This window comes from Dendropsophus ebraccatus, chromosome 1 (assembly GCF_027789765.1).
Source record: "Dendropsophus ebraccatus isolate aDenEbr1 chromosome 1, aDenEbr1.pat, whole genome shotgun sequence".
NCBI lineage: Eukaryota > Metazoa > Chordata > Amphibia > Anura > Hylidae > Dendropsophus > Dendropsophus ebraccatus.
This window is the reverse complement of record NC_091454.1, coordinates 81,057,815-81,071,609: the sequence shown is the minus strand read 5'-3', so window position 1 is coordinate 81,071,609 and position 13,795 is coordinate 81,057,815. Positions and strand designations below refer to the sequence as shown.

The 13,795-nt window shown below is 42.7% G+C and overlaps 1 protein-coding gene across 3 annotated transcripts in view; it reads right to left on the bottom strand.

Moving 5' to 3' along the window:
- METTL25 (methyltransferase like 25) overlaps window positions 1-13,795 on the bottom strand; it is a 165,258-nt gene that overhangs the window by 14,632 nt on the left and 136,831 nt on the right. For all 3 annotated transcript variants that reach the window (XM_069974027.1, XM_069974021.1, XM_069974035.1), the window contains exon 12: window positions 9,230-9,304. In XM_069974027.1, coding sequence (XP_069830128.1) covers window positions 9,230-9,304 — 75 coding nt within the window. The remainder of the gene's footprint in view (window positions 1-9,229; window positions 9,305-13,795) is intronic.

The window sequence follows — 13,795 nt, the reverse complement described above, 5'->3', positions numbered from 1 at the left end:
TGTAGTCATGTAATACACTTCAGCTATCAAGGGGATGATGGGAACTGTAGTCATGTAATACACTTCAGCTATCAGGGGGGATGATGGGAACTGTAGTCATGTAATACACTTCAGCTATCAGGGGGATGATGGGAACTGTAGTCATGTAATACACTTCAGCTATCAAGGGGATGATGGGAACTGTAGTCATGTGATACACTTCAGCTACCAGGGGGATGATGGGAACTGTAGTCATGTAACACACTTCAGCTGTCAGGGGCGATGATGGGAACTGTAGTCATGAAACACACTTCAGCTATCAGGGGGATGATGGGAACTGTAGTCATGTAATACACTTCAGCTATCAGGGGAGGATGGGAACTGTAGGCATGTAATACACTTCAGCTGTAAGGGGGGACGATGGGAACTGTAGTCATGTAATACACTTCAGCTATCAGGGGGATGATGGGAACTGTAGTCATGTAATACACTTCAGCTATCAGGGGGATGATGGGAACTGTAGTCATGTAATACACTTCAGCTATCAGGGGGAGGATGGGAACTGTAGTCATGTAATACACTTCAGCTATCAGGGGGAGGATGGGAACTGTAGTCATGTAATACACTTCAGCTATCAGGGGGATGATGGGAACTGTAGTCATGTAATACACTTCAGCTATCAGGGGGATGATGGGAACTGTAGTCATGTAATACACTTCAGCTATCAGGGGGAGGATGGGAACTGTAGTCATGTAACACACTTCAGCTATCAGGGGGAGGATGGGAACTGTAGTCATGTATTACACTTCAGCTATCAGAGGGATGATGGGAACTGTAGTCATGTAACACACTTCAGCTATCAGGGGGATGATGGGAACTGTAGTCATGTAATAAACTTCAGCTATAAGGGGGAGGATGGGAACTGTAGTCATGTAATACACTTCAGCTATCAGGGGGATGATGGGAACAGTACTCATGTAATACACTTCAGCTATCAGGGGGATGATGGGAACTGTAGTCATGTAATACACTTCAGCTGTCAGAGGGATGATGGGAACTGTAGTCATGTGTCGTGTAATACACTTCAGCTATCAGGGGGATGATGGGAACTGTAGTCATGTGTCATGTAACACACACTTCAGCTATCAGGGGGATGATGGGAACTGTAGTCATGTAATACACTTCAGCTATCAGGGGGGATGATGGGAACTGTAGTCATGTAATCCACTTCAGCTATCAGGGGAGATGATGGGAACTGTAGTCATGTAATACCCTTCAGCTATCAGGGGGATGATGGGAACTGTAGTCATGTAACACACACTTCAGCTATCAGGGGGGATGATGGGAACTGTAGTCATGTAACACACACTTCAGCTATCAGGGGGATGATGGGAACTGTAGTCATGTAATACACTTCAGCTGTCAGAGGGATGATGGGAACTGTAGTCATGTAATACACTTCAGCAATCAGGGGGATGATGGGAACTGTAGTCATGTAATACATTTCAGCTGTCAGGGGGGATGATGGGAACTGTAGTCATGTAATACACTTCAGCTATCAGGGGGACGATGGGAACTGTAGTCATGTAATACACTTCAGCTATCAGAGGGGATGATGGGAACTGTAGTCATGTAATACACTTCAGCTGTCAGAGGGATGATGGGAACTGTAGTCATGTAATACACTTCAGCTGTCAGGGGGGATGATGGGAACTGTAGTCATGTAATACACTTCAGCTATCAGGGGGAGGATGGGAACTGTAGTCATGTAATACACTTCAGCTATCAGGGGGGATGATGGGAACTGTAGTCATGTAATACACTTCAGCTGTCAGAGGGATGATGAGAACTGTAGTCATGTAACACACTTCAGCTATCAGGGGGGATGATGGGAACTGTAGTCATGTAACACACACTTAAGCTGTCAGAGGGATGATGGGAACTGTAGTCATGTAAAACACTTCAGCTGTCAGGGGGATGATGGGAACTGTAGTCATGTAATACACTTCAGCTATCAGGGGGGATGATGGGAACTGTAGTCATGTAATACACTTCAGCTGTCAGAGGGATGATGGGAACTGTAGTCATGTATTACACTTCAGCTGTCAGGGGGGATGATGGGAACTGTAGTCATTTAATACACTTCAGTTATCAGGGGGATGATGGGAACTGTAGTCATGTAATACACTTCAGCTATCAGGGGGGATGATGGGAACTGTAGTCATGTAATACACTTCAGCTGTCAGAGGGATGATGGGAACTGTAGTCATGTAATACACTTCAGCTGTCAGGGGGGGCTGATGGGAACTGTAGTCATGTAATACACTTCAGCTATTAGGGGGGATGATGGGAACTGTAGTCATGTAATACACACCAGCTGTCAGAGGGATGATGGGAACTGTAGTCATGTGATACACTTCAGCTATCAGGGGGGATGATGGGAACTGTAGTCATGTAATACACTTCAGCTGTCAGAGGGATGATGGGAACTGTAGTCATGTAATACACTTCAGCTATCAGGGGGATGATGGGAACTGTAGTCATGTAATACACTTCAGCTATCAAGGGGATGATGGGAACTGTAGTCATGTAATACACTTCAGCTATCAGGGGGGATGATGGGAACTGTAGTCATGTAATACACTTCAGCTATCAGGGGGATGATGGGAACTGTAGTCATGTAATACACTTCAGCTATCAAGGGGATGATGGGAACTGTAGTCATGTGATACACTTCAGCTACCAGGGGGATGATGGGAACTGTAGTCATGTAACACACTTCAGCTGTCAGGGGCGATGATGGGAACTGTAGTCATGAAACACACTTCAGCTATCAGGGGGATGATGGGAACTGTAGTCATGTAATACACTTCAGCTATCAGGGGAGGATGGGAACTGTAGTCATGTAATACACTTCAGCTGTAAGGGGGGACGATGGGAACTGTAGTCATGTAATACACTTCAGCTATCAGGGGGAGGATGGGAACTGTAGTCATGTAATACACTTCAGCTATCAGGGGGAGGATGGGAACTGTAGTCATGTAATACACTTCAGCTATCAGGGGGAGGATGGGAACTGTAGTCATGTAATACACTTCAGCTATCAGGGGGAGGATGGGAACTGTAGTCATGTAACACACTTCAGCTATCAGGGGAGGATGGGAACTGTAGTCATGTAATACACTTCAGCTATCAGGGGGAGGATGGGAACTGTAGTCATGTAATACACTTCAGCTTTCAGAGGGATGATGGGAACTGTAGTCATGTAACACACTTCAGCTATCAGGGGGATGATGGGAACTGTAGTCATGTAATAAACTTCAGCTATCAGGGGGAGGATGGGAACTGTAGTCATGTAATACACTTCAGCTATCAGGGGGATGATGGGAACTGTAGTCATGTAATACACTTCAGCTATCAGGGGGATGATGGGAACTGTAGTCATGTAATACACTTCAGCTGTCAGAGGGATGATGGGAACTGTAGTCATGTGTCGTGTAATACACTTCAGCTATCAGGGGGATGATGGGAACTGTAGTCATGTGTCATGTAACACACACTTCAGCTATCAGGGGGATGATGGGAACTGTAGTCATGTAATACACTTCAGCTATAAGGGGGGATGATGGGAACTGTAGTCATGTAATACACTTCAGCTGTCAGAGGGATGATGGGAACTGTAGTCATGTAATACACTTCAGCTATCAGGGGGATGATGGGAACTGTAGTCATGTAATACACTTCAGCTGTCAGGGGGGATGATGGGAACTGTAGTCATGTAATACACTTCAGCTATCAGGGGGATGATGGGAACTGTAGTCATGTAATACACTTCAGCTGTCAGGGGGGATGATGGGAACTGTAGTCATGTAATACACTTCAGCTATCAGGGGGATGATGGGAACTGTAGTCATGTAATACACTTCAGCTATCAGGGGGGATGATGGGAACTGTAGTCATGCAATACACTTCAGCTGTCAGAGGGATGATGGGAACTGTAGTCATGTAATACACTTTAGCTGTCAGGGGGGATGATGGGAACTGTAGTCATGTAATACACTTCAGCTATCAGGGGGGATGATGGGAACTGTAGTCATGTAATACACTTCAGCTGTCAGAGGGATGATGGGAACTGTAGTCATCTAACACACTTCAGCTGTCAGGGGGGATGATGGGAACTGTAGTCATTTAATACACTTCAGTTATCAGGGGGATGATGGGAACTGTAGTCATGTAATACACTTCAGCTATCAGGGGGGATGATGGGAACTGTAGTCATGTAATACACTTCAGCTGTCAGAGGGATGATGGGAACTGTAGTCATGTAATACACTTCAGCTGTCAGGGGGGCTGATGGGAACTGTAGTCATGTAATACACTTCAGCTATTAGGGGGGATGATGGGAACTGTAGTCATGTAATACACACCAGCTGTCAGAGGGATGATGGGAACTGTAGTCATGTGATACACTTCAGCTATCAGGGGGGATGATGGGAACTGTAGTCATGTAATACACTTCAGCTATCAGAGGGATGATGGGAACTGTAGTCATGTAATACACTTCAGCTATCAGGGGGATGATGGGAACTGTAGTCGTGTAATACACTTCAGCTATCAAGGGGATGATGGGAACTGTAGTCATGTAATACACTTCAGCTATCAGGGGGGATGATGGGAACTGTAGTCATGTAATACACTTCAGCTATCAGGGGGATGATGGGAACTGTAGTCATGTGATACACTTCAGCTACCAGGGGGATGATGGGAACTGTAGTCATGTAACACACTTCAGCTGTCAGGGGCGATGATGGGAACTGTAGTCATGAAACACACTTCAGCTATCAGGGGGATGATGGGAACTGTAGTCATGTAATACACTTCAGCTATCAGGGGAGGATGGGAACTGTAGTCATGTAATACACTTCAGCTGTAAGGGGGGACGATGGGAACTGTAGTCATGTAATACACTTCAGCTATCAGGGGGATGATGGGAACTGTAGTCATGTAATACACTTCAGCAATGAGGGGGATGATGGGAACTGTAGTCATGTAATACACTTCAGTTATCAGGGGGAGGATGGGAACTGTAGTCATGTAATACACTTCAGCTATCAGGGGGAGGATGGGAACTGTAGTCATGTAATACACTTCAGCTATCAGGGGGAGGATGGGAACTGTAGTCATGTAATACACTTCAGCTATCAGGGGGAGGATGGGAACTGTAGTCATGTAACACACTTCAGCTATCAGGGGGTGGATGGGAACTGTAGTCATGTAATACACTTCAGCTATCAGGGGGAGGATGGGAACTGTAGTCATGTAATACACTTCAGCTTTCAGAGGGATGATGGGAACTGTAGTCATTTAACACACTTCAGCTATCAGGGGGATGATGGGAACTGTAGTCATGTAATAAACTTCAGCTATCAGGGGGAGGATGGGAACTGTAGTCATGTAATACACTTCAGCTGTCAGGGGGGATGATGGGAACTGTAGTCATGTAATACACTTCAGCTATCAGGGGGATGATGGGAACTGTAGTCATGTAATACACTTCAGCTATCAGGGGGATGATGGGAACTGTAGTCATGTAATACACTTCAGCTGTCAGAGGGATGATGGGAACTGTAGTCATGTGTCGTGTAATACACTTCAGCTATCAGGGGGATGATGGGAACTGTAGTCATGTGTCATGTAACACACACTTCAGCTATCAGGGGGATGATGGGAACTGTAGTCATGTAATACACTTCAGCTATCAGGGGGGATGATGGGAACTGTAGTCATGTAATACACTTCAGCTGTCAGAGGGATGATGGGAACTGTAGTCATGTAACACACTTCAGCTATCAGGGGGATGATGGGAACTGTAGTCATGTAACACACTTCAGCTGTCAGGGGGGACGATGGGAACTGTAGTCATGTAATACACTTCAGCTACCAGGGGGATGATGGGAACTGTAGTCATGTAATACACTTCAGCTATCAGGGGGGATGATGGGAACTGTAGTCATGTAATACACTTCAGCTGTCAGAGGGATGATGGGAACTGTAGTCATGTAATACACTTCAGCTATCATGGGGGATGATGGGAACTGTAGTCATGTAATACACTTCAGCTGTCAGGGGGATGATGGGAACTGTAGTCATGTAATACACTTCAGCTGTCAGGGGGATGATGGGGGTTGCACTATTCCAGCTGGATTCGGGCGGCAGAGTAATGTGCAGGCTACCGCCCCCCTCCCACTTCCCTTCACAGTCGCAGCCAGGCCAACCTTTTGTTCACCCCCCACATTGCTGATGCCGGCCCCGGGACTGTCCCGACGGTCCTTCCTGCCGCCCTCACCTCACAGCCACCCACCTCCTGTCAGATCCCCTCCTCGCCTCCCCCACCTCCAGCCTTCTCCTGCGTTCTCCTCTCCCGGACCGTGCAGCTCTCAGCCGCTCTCCTCCCTCTCCTGCCGCCGACCCTGTGCTGCCCCTCTGCCCTTTTCAGACACTCACCGGCCCAGCTGTGTCTCATGCTTGGTGCCTGTGGAGGGGGGGGGGAGGTCCTCATCTTAGCCCATAGGACCCGCAGTTGCCAACCCCGCAGTGACACACACGTGTTCCGGGGCTGGCGATGTCAGAGGCAGGAGCGGCGACGGAAAATTTGCCGGTGGCAGCTGCATGGTAGGTGGAAGATCTGGGCACGAGTGAGCGCGCAGGGTCCCGGGTCTGTGTCCGCAGGGGTGGCACAGAGAGAACATGACAGGCGCTCAGGTAGCCGCCTGTCATGTTCTCAGCACTATATGTTAAACTACGCTATTTTGTAGTTTAACAAAGTATCGATACCAGGAAATCCTGGTATTGAACCGTTTTTTTGCCCCGAAAATCGATAGTAGTATCGATTTTTTGTCTGCGGTACTGTATTAACACCTTCAGTTTTAATACAAATTTGTTAATGATAAACTTTTTCAATGTCAAAAAACATACAGTTCTAATTATATGATATATTATCTGAGGGGAAATACACTAAAAACATAATTTAGCAGTCTTTTCTCATAGGAATGTTATATTTTAGGTTTTCTGTTAACAAGAGATGGAAACAATTGAATATGCTGCTTTGTTGTTCAAAGGTTTCCTGGTGATGGCCCCATTCTGCGATACAGATAAGAAATTTACTTGGTAGGTTAGAGATTACAAACTTGCAAGAAGACTGTGCAGTGCAGTTAAAAAATACCCTACAGGGGAGTCATCGCCAGGAAAGTGTGTATCCTTTTATGTATATTTATTCCAAAACAACATACCTCAATTTAAATTACAGACATATAGTCAATTAACTCCTTCATACTGCAGGCATTTAATGCCTATACCTGTAAAGACTAGTACAGTTGTGCCCAAGCATAATTTGTTCCGGGACTGTGCTTGTAATCCAAATCCACTCTTAAACCAAAGCAACTTTTCACATAAGAAATCATTGAAATACAGACAATGGGTTCCACCCCACAAAAATAATGATTTTTTTTTATTCTGAATAACATGCAGAACAGATGAAAAAAAAAACAATGAGAAGCAGCTGAATATGTCATATTATAAGTTATTGTACAGTATAGCAATCAGCATGTGGAGTATAATATATAGTAAGTGCATAAACGTAACAACATAGCAGCAGTTTTTAGATACAGGAGGGGGCTGGGTTCACACTATGTATATTTCAGGCAGTATTTGGTCCTCATGTCAGGTCCTCATAGCAACCAAAACCAGGAGTGGATTGAAAACACAGAAAGGATCTGTTCACACAATGTTGAAATTGAGTGGATGGCCGCCATATAACAGTAAATAACGGCCATTATTTCAATACCACAGCCGTTGTTTTAAAATAACAGCAAATATTTGCCATTAAATGACGGCCATCCATTCAATTACAACATTATGTGAACAGAGCCTTTCTTTGTTTTCAATCCACTCCTGGTTTTGGTTGCTATACAGCCTCACAAATACAGCCTCAAATATACATAGTGTGAACCCAGCCTGAAACTGCAGATGCCCATATTGCAGTAGTGTAGTACAACAGACTAGAATAGAGAAGCAGGGCTGCTGTCAGAGGTCTGTGTGATCACATGACAGCAATGGGGAAGGGGTGTGTGTTTAGCATGGACCAATCAGGAAGTGAGAATTACAGAGCTGTGCAGGAGGCTGAGTGTAAGTGCAGGCAGATTATAGCAGCAGTGTGTATAGCCGAGTATAAGTGCAGGCAGATTATAGCAGCAGTGTATATAGCGGAGTGTGAGTGAAGGTTCATTATACCAGCAGTGTGCATAGCTGAGTAAGTGCAGGCACATTATAGCAGGAATGGAGAGGATGGGAAAGACAAGGGCTGACAGAGACTGCAGAGAGCATGAAGGAATGAACGGGGCATATATGGGCACATAAATGCTGCACTCTCTGTCCGGGAAGAGAGGGGTTACAGCTATGAGAAGATTACCTCCACAGTCCTGTCCCCTGATACAAGCCCCAGCCTGAAGTGGATTTGCCATGATTAGGAAGGGGAGGGAGACTTCCTGGGTCAAAGAACAGTGCTGTAGACCCAGCTATGCAGACCATGCCCCTTCCTCACTCCCCCCTCGCACCCAGTATAGGGAGCTCTTAAACCAAAGCAATGCTCTTAAACCAAGTTACAATTTTGAAAAACTGTAAGCCCTCTTTGCAAAATGCTCTTAATTCAAGTTACTTTTAAACCAAGGTACCACTGTACTAGTAAAATAGAGAAAAAAAACGAAATCCACTGCTATCTTCCTACTGGTCCATTTGTGATGGTATTATTTACATCAATGTGATGCTGCACCTCAGCAGTCCCATGGTTTGGATGCAAGCAGAGAATGCTGAGGCTAGTGATCAGCTTAAGTGAAAAGTGTGGAAAGTCGAGCCCTTTTTTTTTTTTTTTTTTTAAATTAAACTCAATCACTGCACAAGCAAATTTTTTAATATACCGTACAAAAGCCTATACAGAAATATAAATCCCTCTTCATAAAAAAGCGTTTTGATTTGTGGTATCTTTGTGCAGATTTTTGGGGGCGGTTAGTGGCATTTGTTTCAAAACAACACTATAGTGTATTTAATGACACGTCTTGTATAGATTTTTTTCTATAGGACATTAAAAACAAGATCACCATAAAAAAAACTACTAAAAACTATTGTAATTGATGGTTTTCTTTACAAACGTTTAAAAAAAAAATCATGAGAAGAAGTATTAATATAATTAAGTTACCCTGTTGAATGCTTCCAACTCATTTCGCCTCATTTCAAACTTTTGGTAGTATCCCATTATATCCTCATCGGAGAGCTAAAAGGGGGGCAAATAAGATATACGCAATTAAAACTGTGTTACATCTATAAATTTTATTAGCAATCCAACCCTTTTAAACTCAATATCAAAACAGAATCTTATTGTAGATAAGTGAACGATCACCACTTCAACCTTTCTATGTGTGAAGCTCAAGGGTGCCCAGAAGCTTGGTGTCTATCCAAACTTGCACATTTCAACAAAATATAGCATCAATTCCATACGCAATAAAAACTCCTTCTTTATCCAGATTTAAAACATTGAAAATGCAATGCAGTCATGGATTTTTGCATGAGAAAGTCTAGAATTTCTGAGCAATCATCTGCACAAATATGTGTGACTTTTGGTTCCTGGTCCGTCTTCAAAGTAAAAAATGTGTGCTGCAGCATGAAATCTTATACAGTGGTGCCTTGGATTACGAGCATAATTTGTTCCGGGACCGCGCTTGTAATCCAAATCCACTCTTAAACCAAAGCAAATTTCCCCATAAGAAATCACTGATATGCAGACAATTGGTTCCACATCCCAAAAATAATGATTTATTATTCTGAATAACATGTAAAACAGATGAAACAAACATCCAGAAACAGCAGAATATGTGATATTATAAGTTACTGTACAGTAATGGAGAGGATGGGAAACACAAGGGCTGACAGAGACTGCAGGGAGCATGAAGGAATAAGCAGGGCAGATGTGGGCACAGTATAGCAGCGCTCTCTGTCCGGGGAGAGAAGGGTTAAAGTTATGGAGAGATTACCTCTATAGTCCTGTCCCCTTATGCAAGCCCCAGCCTGAAGTGGATCTGCTATGATTTGGAAGGTGAGGGAGACTTCCTGGGTCAGAGTACAGTGCTGTAGACCCCGCTATGCAGGCCATGCCCCTCCTCCACTCCTGCTCCCACCCAGTACAGGGAGCTCTTAAACCAAAGCAATGCTCTTAAACCAAGTCACAATTTTGAAAAACTGTGAGCTCTTAAACCAAATGCTCTTAAACCAAGGTACCACTGTATTTATGACTAATCTTATAGATAAGTTTAATAATAATTTATTAGTTCCATTTATAATGTGCCAATCCTTACTGTTCACAAATCTTTGCACGTTTGTGCAAATCTTCTCCTGCTCTGAGCAGTAATGTAAGTTTTTAGAGTGACTTTGTGCAAATCTTCTCCTGCTCTGAGCAGTAATGTAAGTTTTTGGAGTGACTTTGTGCAAATCTTCTCCTGCTCTGAGCAGTAATGTAAGTTTTTAAGAGTGACTTTGTGTAAATCTGCACAAGTTTATGACATCACATATGACTTTTTGTAAATGATGCAAAAGCTATATAAAAACGTCCATAGTACGCACATGATAAATGCTCCCTGTGAATCTAAATAAAGTTGTTTTTTGAAGTATCGGATTCATGCAATTAATAATCTTTTCTTTTTCTTGTTTAAAAAACACAACATTAGTAAAATAGCTATGGGAAGGTACTGGTCTCTGATGCCATCTATAAGTAGCTACCCTGTAAGGAGAACCCATGCTTTCCAAGACGTGTGTACAGCACCTATACACATAAAGCAGCTGTCAGCCAAACTTTGTTCAACTAACAGTAACCTCTCTGAAACCCTTCATAGAGATGAACATTTGGCTTAGCCTAATGGAGAGAGTAGGGTGTTGCAGGACTCCTAACAGCAGCTTCTCTCTCCAAAAATAAAAGTTTAGGGCAGTTGAAGTCCAACATACCCCACCATTCTCATACAATGATGAAGGAGAGTCAGGAGGGTCCTGATACACAGACAGTAAGCTTCTCATCAGTTTTAGCCAACTATTTTCTAATGTGTACAGGGGTCATAAGGTATCTCACCCAACCAACAAAATACAGCTATCTACAGATGGCTGTCTGCTTTGACTGACATGCCTACTTATGTTACAATGCTCCTTAATTGATCATACTATAGGTGTATCTAGACATACAGTTTTCTTCCTTCTGGAAGGCGGCTAATTTGTACATTTATAGTGTAGTAATAAACTTACAGCAAAGTGCTTTACTTGTAATGAACGTTACATTTAAATGTAAGCAGATACCCTAGCAGAAACATAATGGAGATAAATGGGGATACCAGGATGCTATGGAGTTGTTATAGATATTGCAATTACAGACAAAATGGTTCTGTTGTGTATTTATGACCCATTTTACACAAGCAATGTGATCCAAGCGTTTTAGTACCAAGTCTGCAGACTGCTCTGTTGAATATTTTGGCAGTAATTATGTCCTAAGTAGAGGTGAGCGAATCTAGAGCATGCTTGAGTCCATCCGAACCCGATCGTTCGGCATTTGATTAGCAGTGGCTGCTGAAGTTGGATAACTCTAAGGTTGTCTGGAAAACATGGATACAGCCAATGACTATATCCATGTTTTCTATGTAGCCTTAGGGCTTTATCCAACTTCAGCAGCCCCCGCTAATCAAATGCCGAAAGATTGGGTTTGGATGGACTCGAGCTTGTTCGAGGTTCGTTCATCTGTAGTCCTAAGTCATGTAAGTGATAGTAAATATGCATAAAGATAAAACCATCTGCTTACCCTGTTAAGCACCTTCTATTGCTTAATAAGACAACAAAGTGCCACCCCACGCTGTTACCTACTAGAGTTCTAGAATTCTCCGCAAGTACAGCTGCTTTACTTCTTGAAAAGCACAACTGTAACCCAATTTACATGCTACACTGCTTTAATGGGAAATTATTTCAAAGGGTTTGGGAATTGTCCAACACGTTTTAGTATCATGGCAGTAAACCTGCTTTCGTTACAATTATACCTAAATCAGAAAGAGCAACCAATTATTCAGTGACGTGACATGCCTGACCTGCCAAATATTGTACTTTTAGACATAATTAATTCTTGTTACAACCACAAAAATGCAATTTCCTTGGACATTTTTTTTTAAATCCAAAAACTAGGCAATAACACAAGGCAATCTTTACATAGTTATTTAGATAATCTGAAATTCTTGATGGTGCTAAAACCTGTAATAGACTAATCTCTGCATAACCTGGCTTGGTTTTTGACAATGAAGTCTGCAGTTAAGAAGGATTAAACGCTTTCTACTGAGTTATTAACACTGCATGTATTTATCAATATTGAATGACCTGGCAAATCCAACAATTTAAACTCTTATGGTGATTACCTGAAATGAGGTCAAGATGCTGTTGTCATTAGCACATACTTCCATATACACACATGGACAAAATTGTTGGTGACCCTCGTTTAATGAAAGAAAAACTCACAATGGGCATAGAAAAAACTTGAATTTGACAAATTTTATAAAAATTTCTATGAAAATGAAAAATGACATTGCTTTTCAACCATGCTTCAACAGAATAAAAAAAACAAAAACCTCATGAAATAGGCCTGAACAGAAATGATGGTGCCCTTAACTTAATATTTTTTGCACAACCTTTTGAGGCAATCACTGCAATCAAACAATTCCTGTAACTATAAATGTACCTCCCGACAGGTATTTTGGCCCACTCCTCAAGAGTGTTTCTGCTCCTTCCAAAGATGATCAATAGGATTTAGGTTGGAGCTTATCGAAGGCTACTTAACAATAATCCAATGTGTGTTTTTTGCTGTGTGTTTTGGGTCATTATCCTGTTGCAAGACCTATGACCTGCAACTGAGATCAAGCTTTCTGACACTGGGCAGCCCCTTTCTCTCTAAAATCCTTTGATAGTCTTCAGATTTCATTGTACCCTGCACAGATTAAAAACCCCTTGTGCCAGATTTATCAAAGCAGCCCCAGAACATAAACAGAGCCTCCTTCCATGTTTCACAGTAGGGACAATTTTTCCCCAAGAATATTTAAAACAGATGGTGAAGCCCAGGCATCCTTTTGGTTTGTTAGGTGAGGTTCTAGTTAGTTTAAGAAGTCGTCAAGTGGGGTGATTGATGCACTGGTTCTGCACACATTCTAGAAGTAGGTTGCATAACTTTTCATGTTAGGGCATATTACAATTATAGTTAGAAATGGACCAACCCCTTTATGTGGCACTATCAGACTGTTCCAATGAAAGCTATGGGGTAATATTTCTTCACAAACATTCAAGTTTAGCTCACATATGCCTCTGCAGGACACATTATGCCACTGATTGTAGGACAAAAAAACTATAAAAGATAAAACCAACCTCTCACACCCTTTGCTAATCTGTTCAGTCAGGTATAACATTTTTTAAATTGTCTATGGAATTGATCAAGATAAGCAGAATTCTATTTAAATAAATACAACAATATATTCCCTGCATAAATAAATCTTATGTGTAGTAAACAAACGTCAGAGTAAAGGCCCATTAGGCAAAGCGATAGTCCGTATTCGGCCGATAACCTTTTCGTGTAATAGAAGACAACAATCATAATTCATGTTGGCTGATTGCTGTCTTTCAACATGCTGAAATGGCAACGATCAGCCTGTTAACGGACTACTGCCGTCGCTCTATGTAACAGGAGTGGAGACAGCAGAAA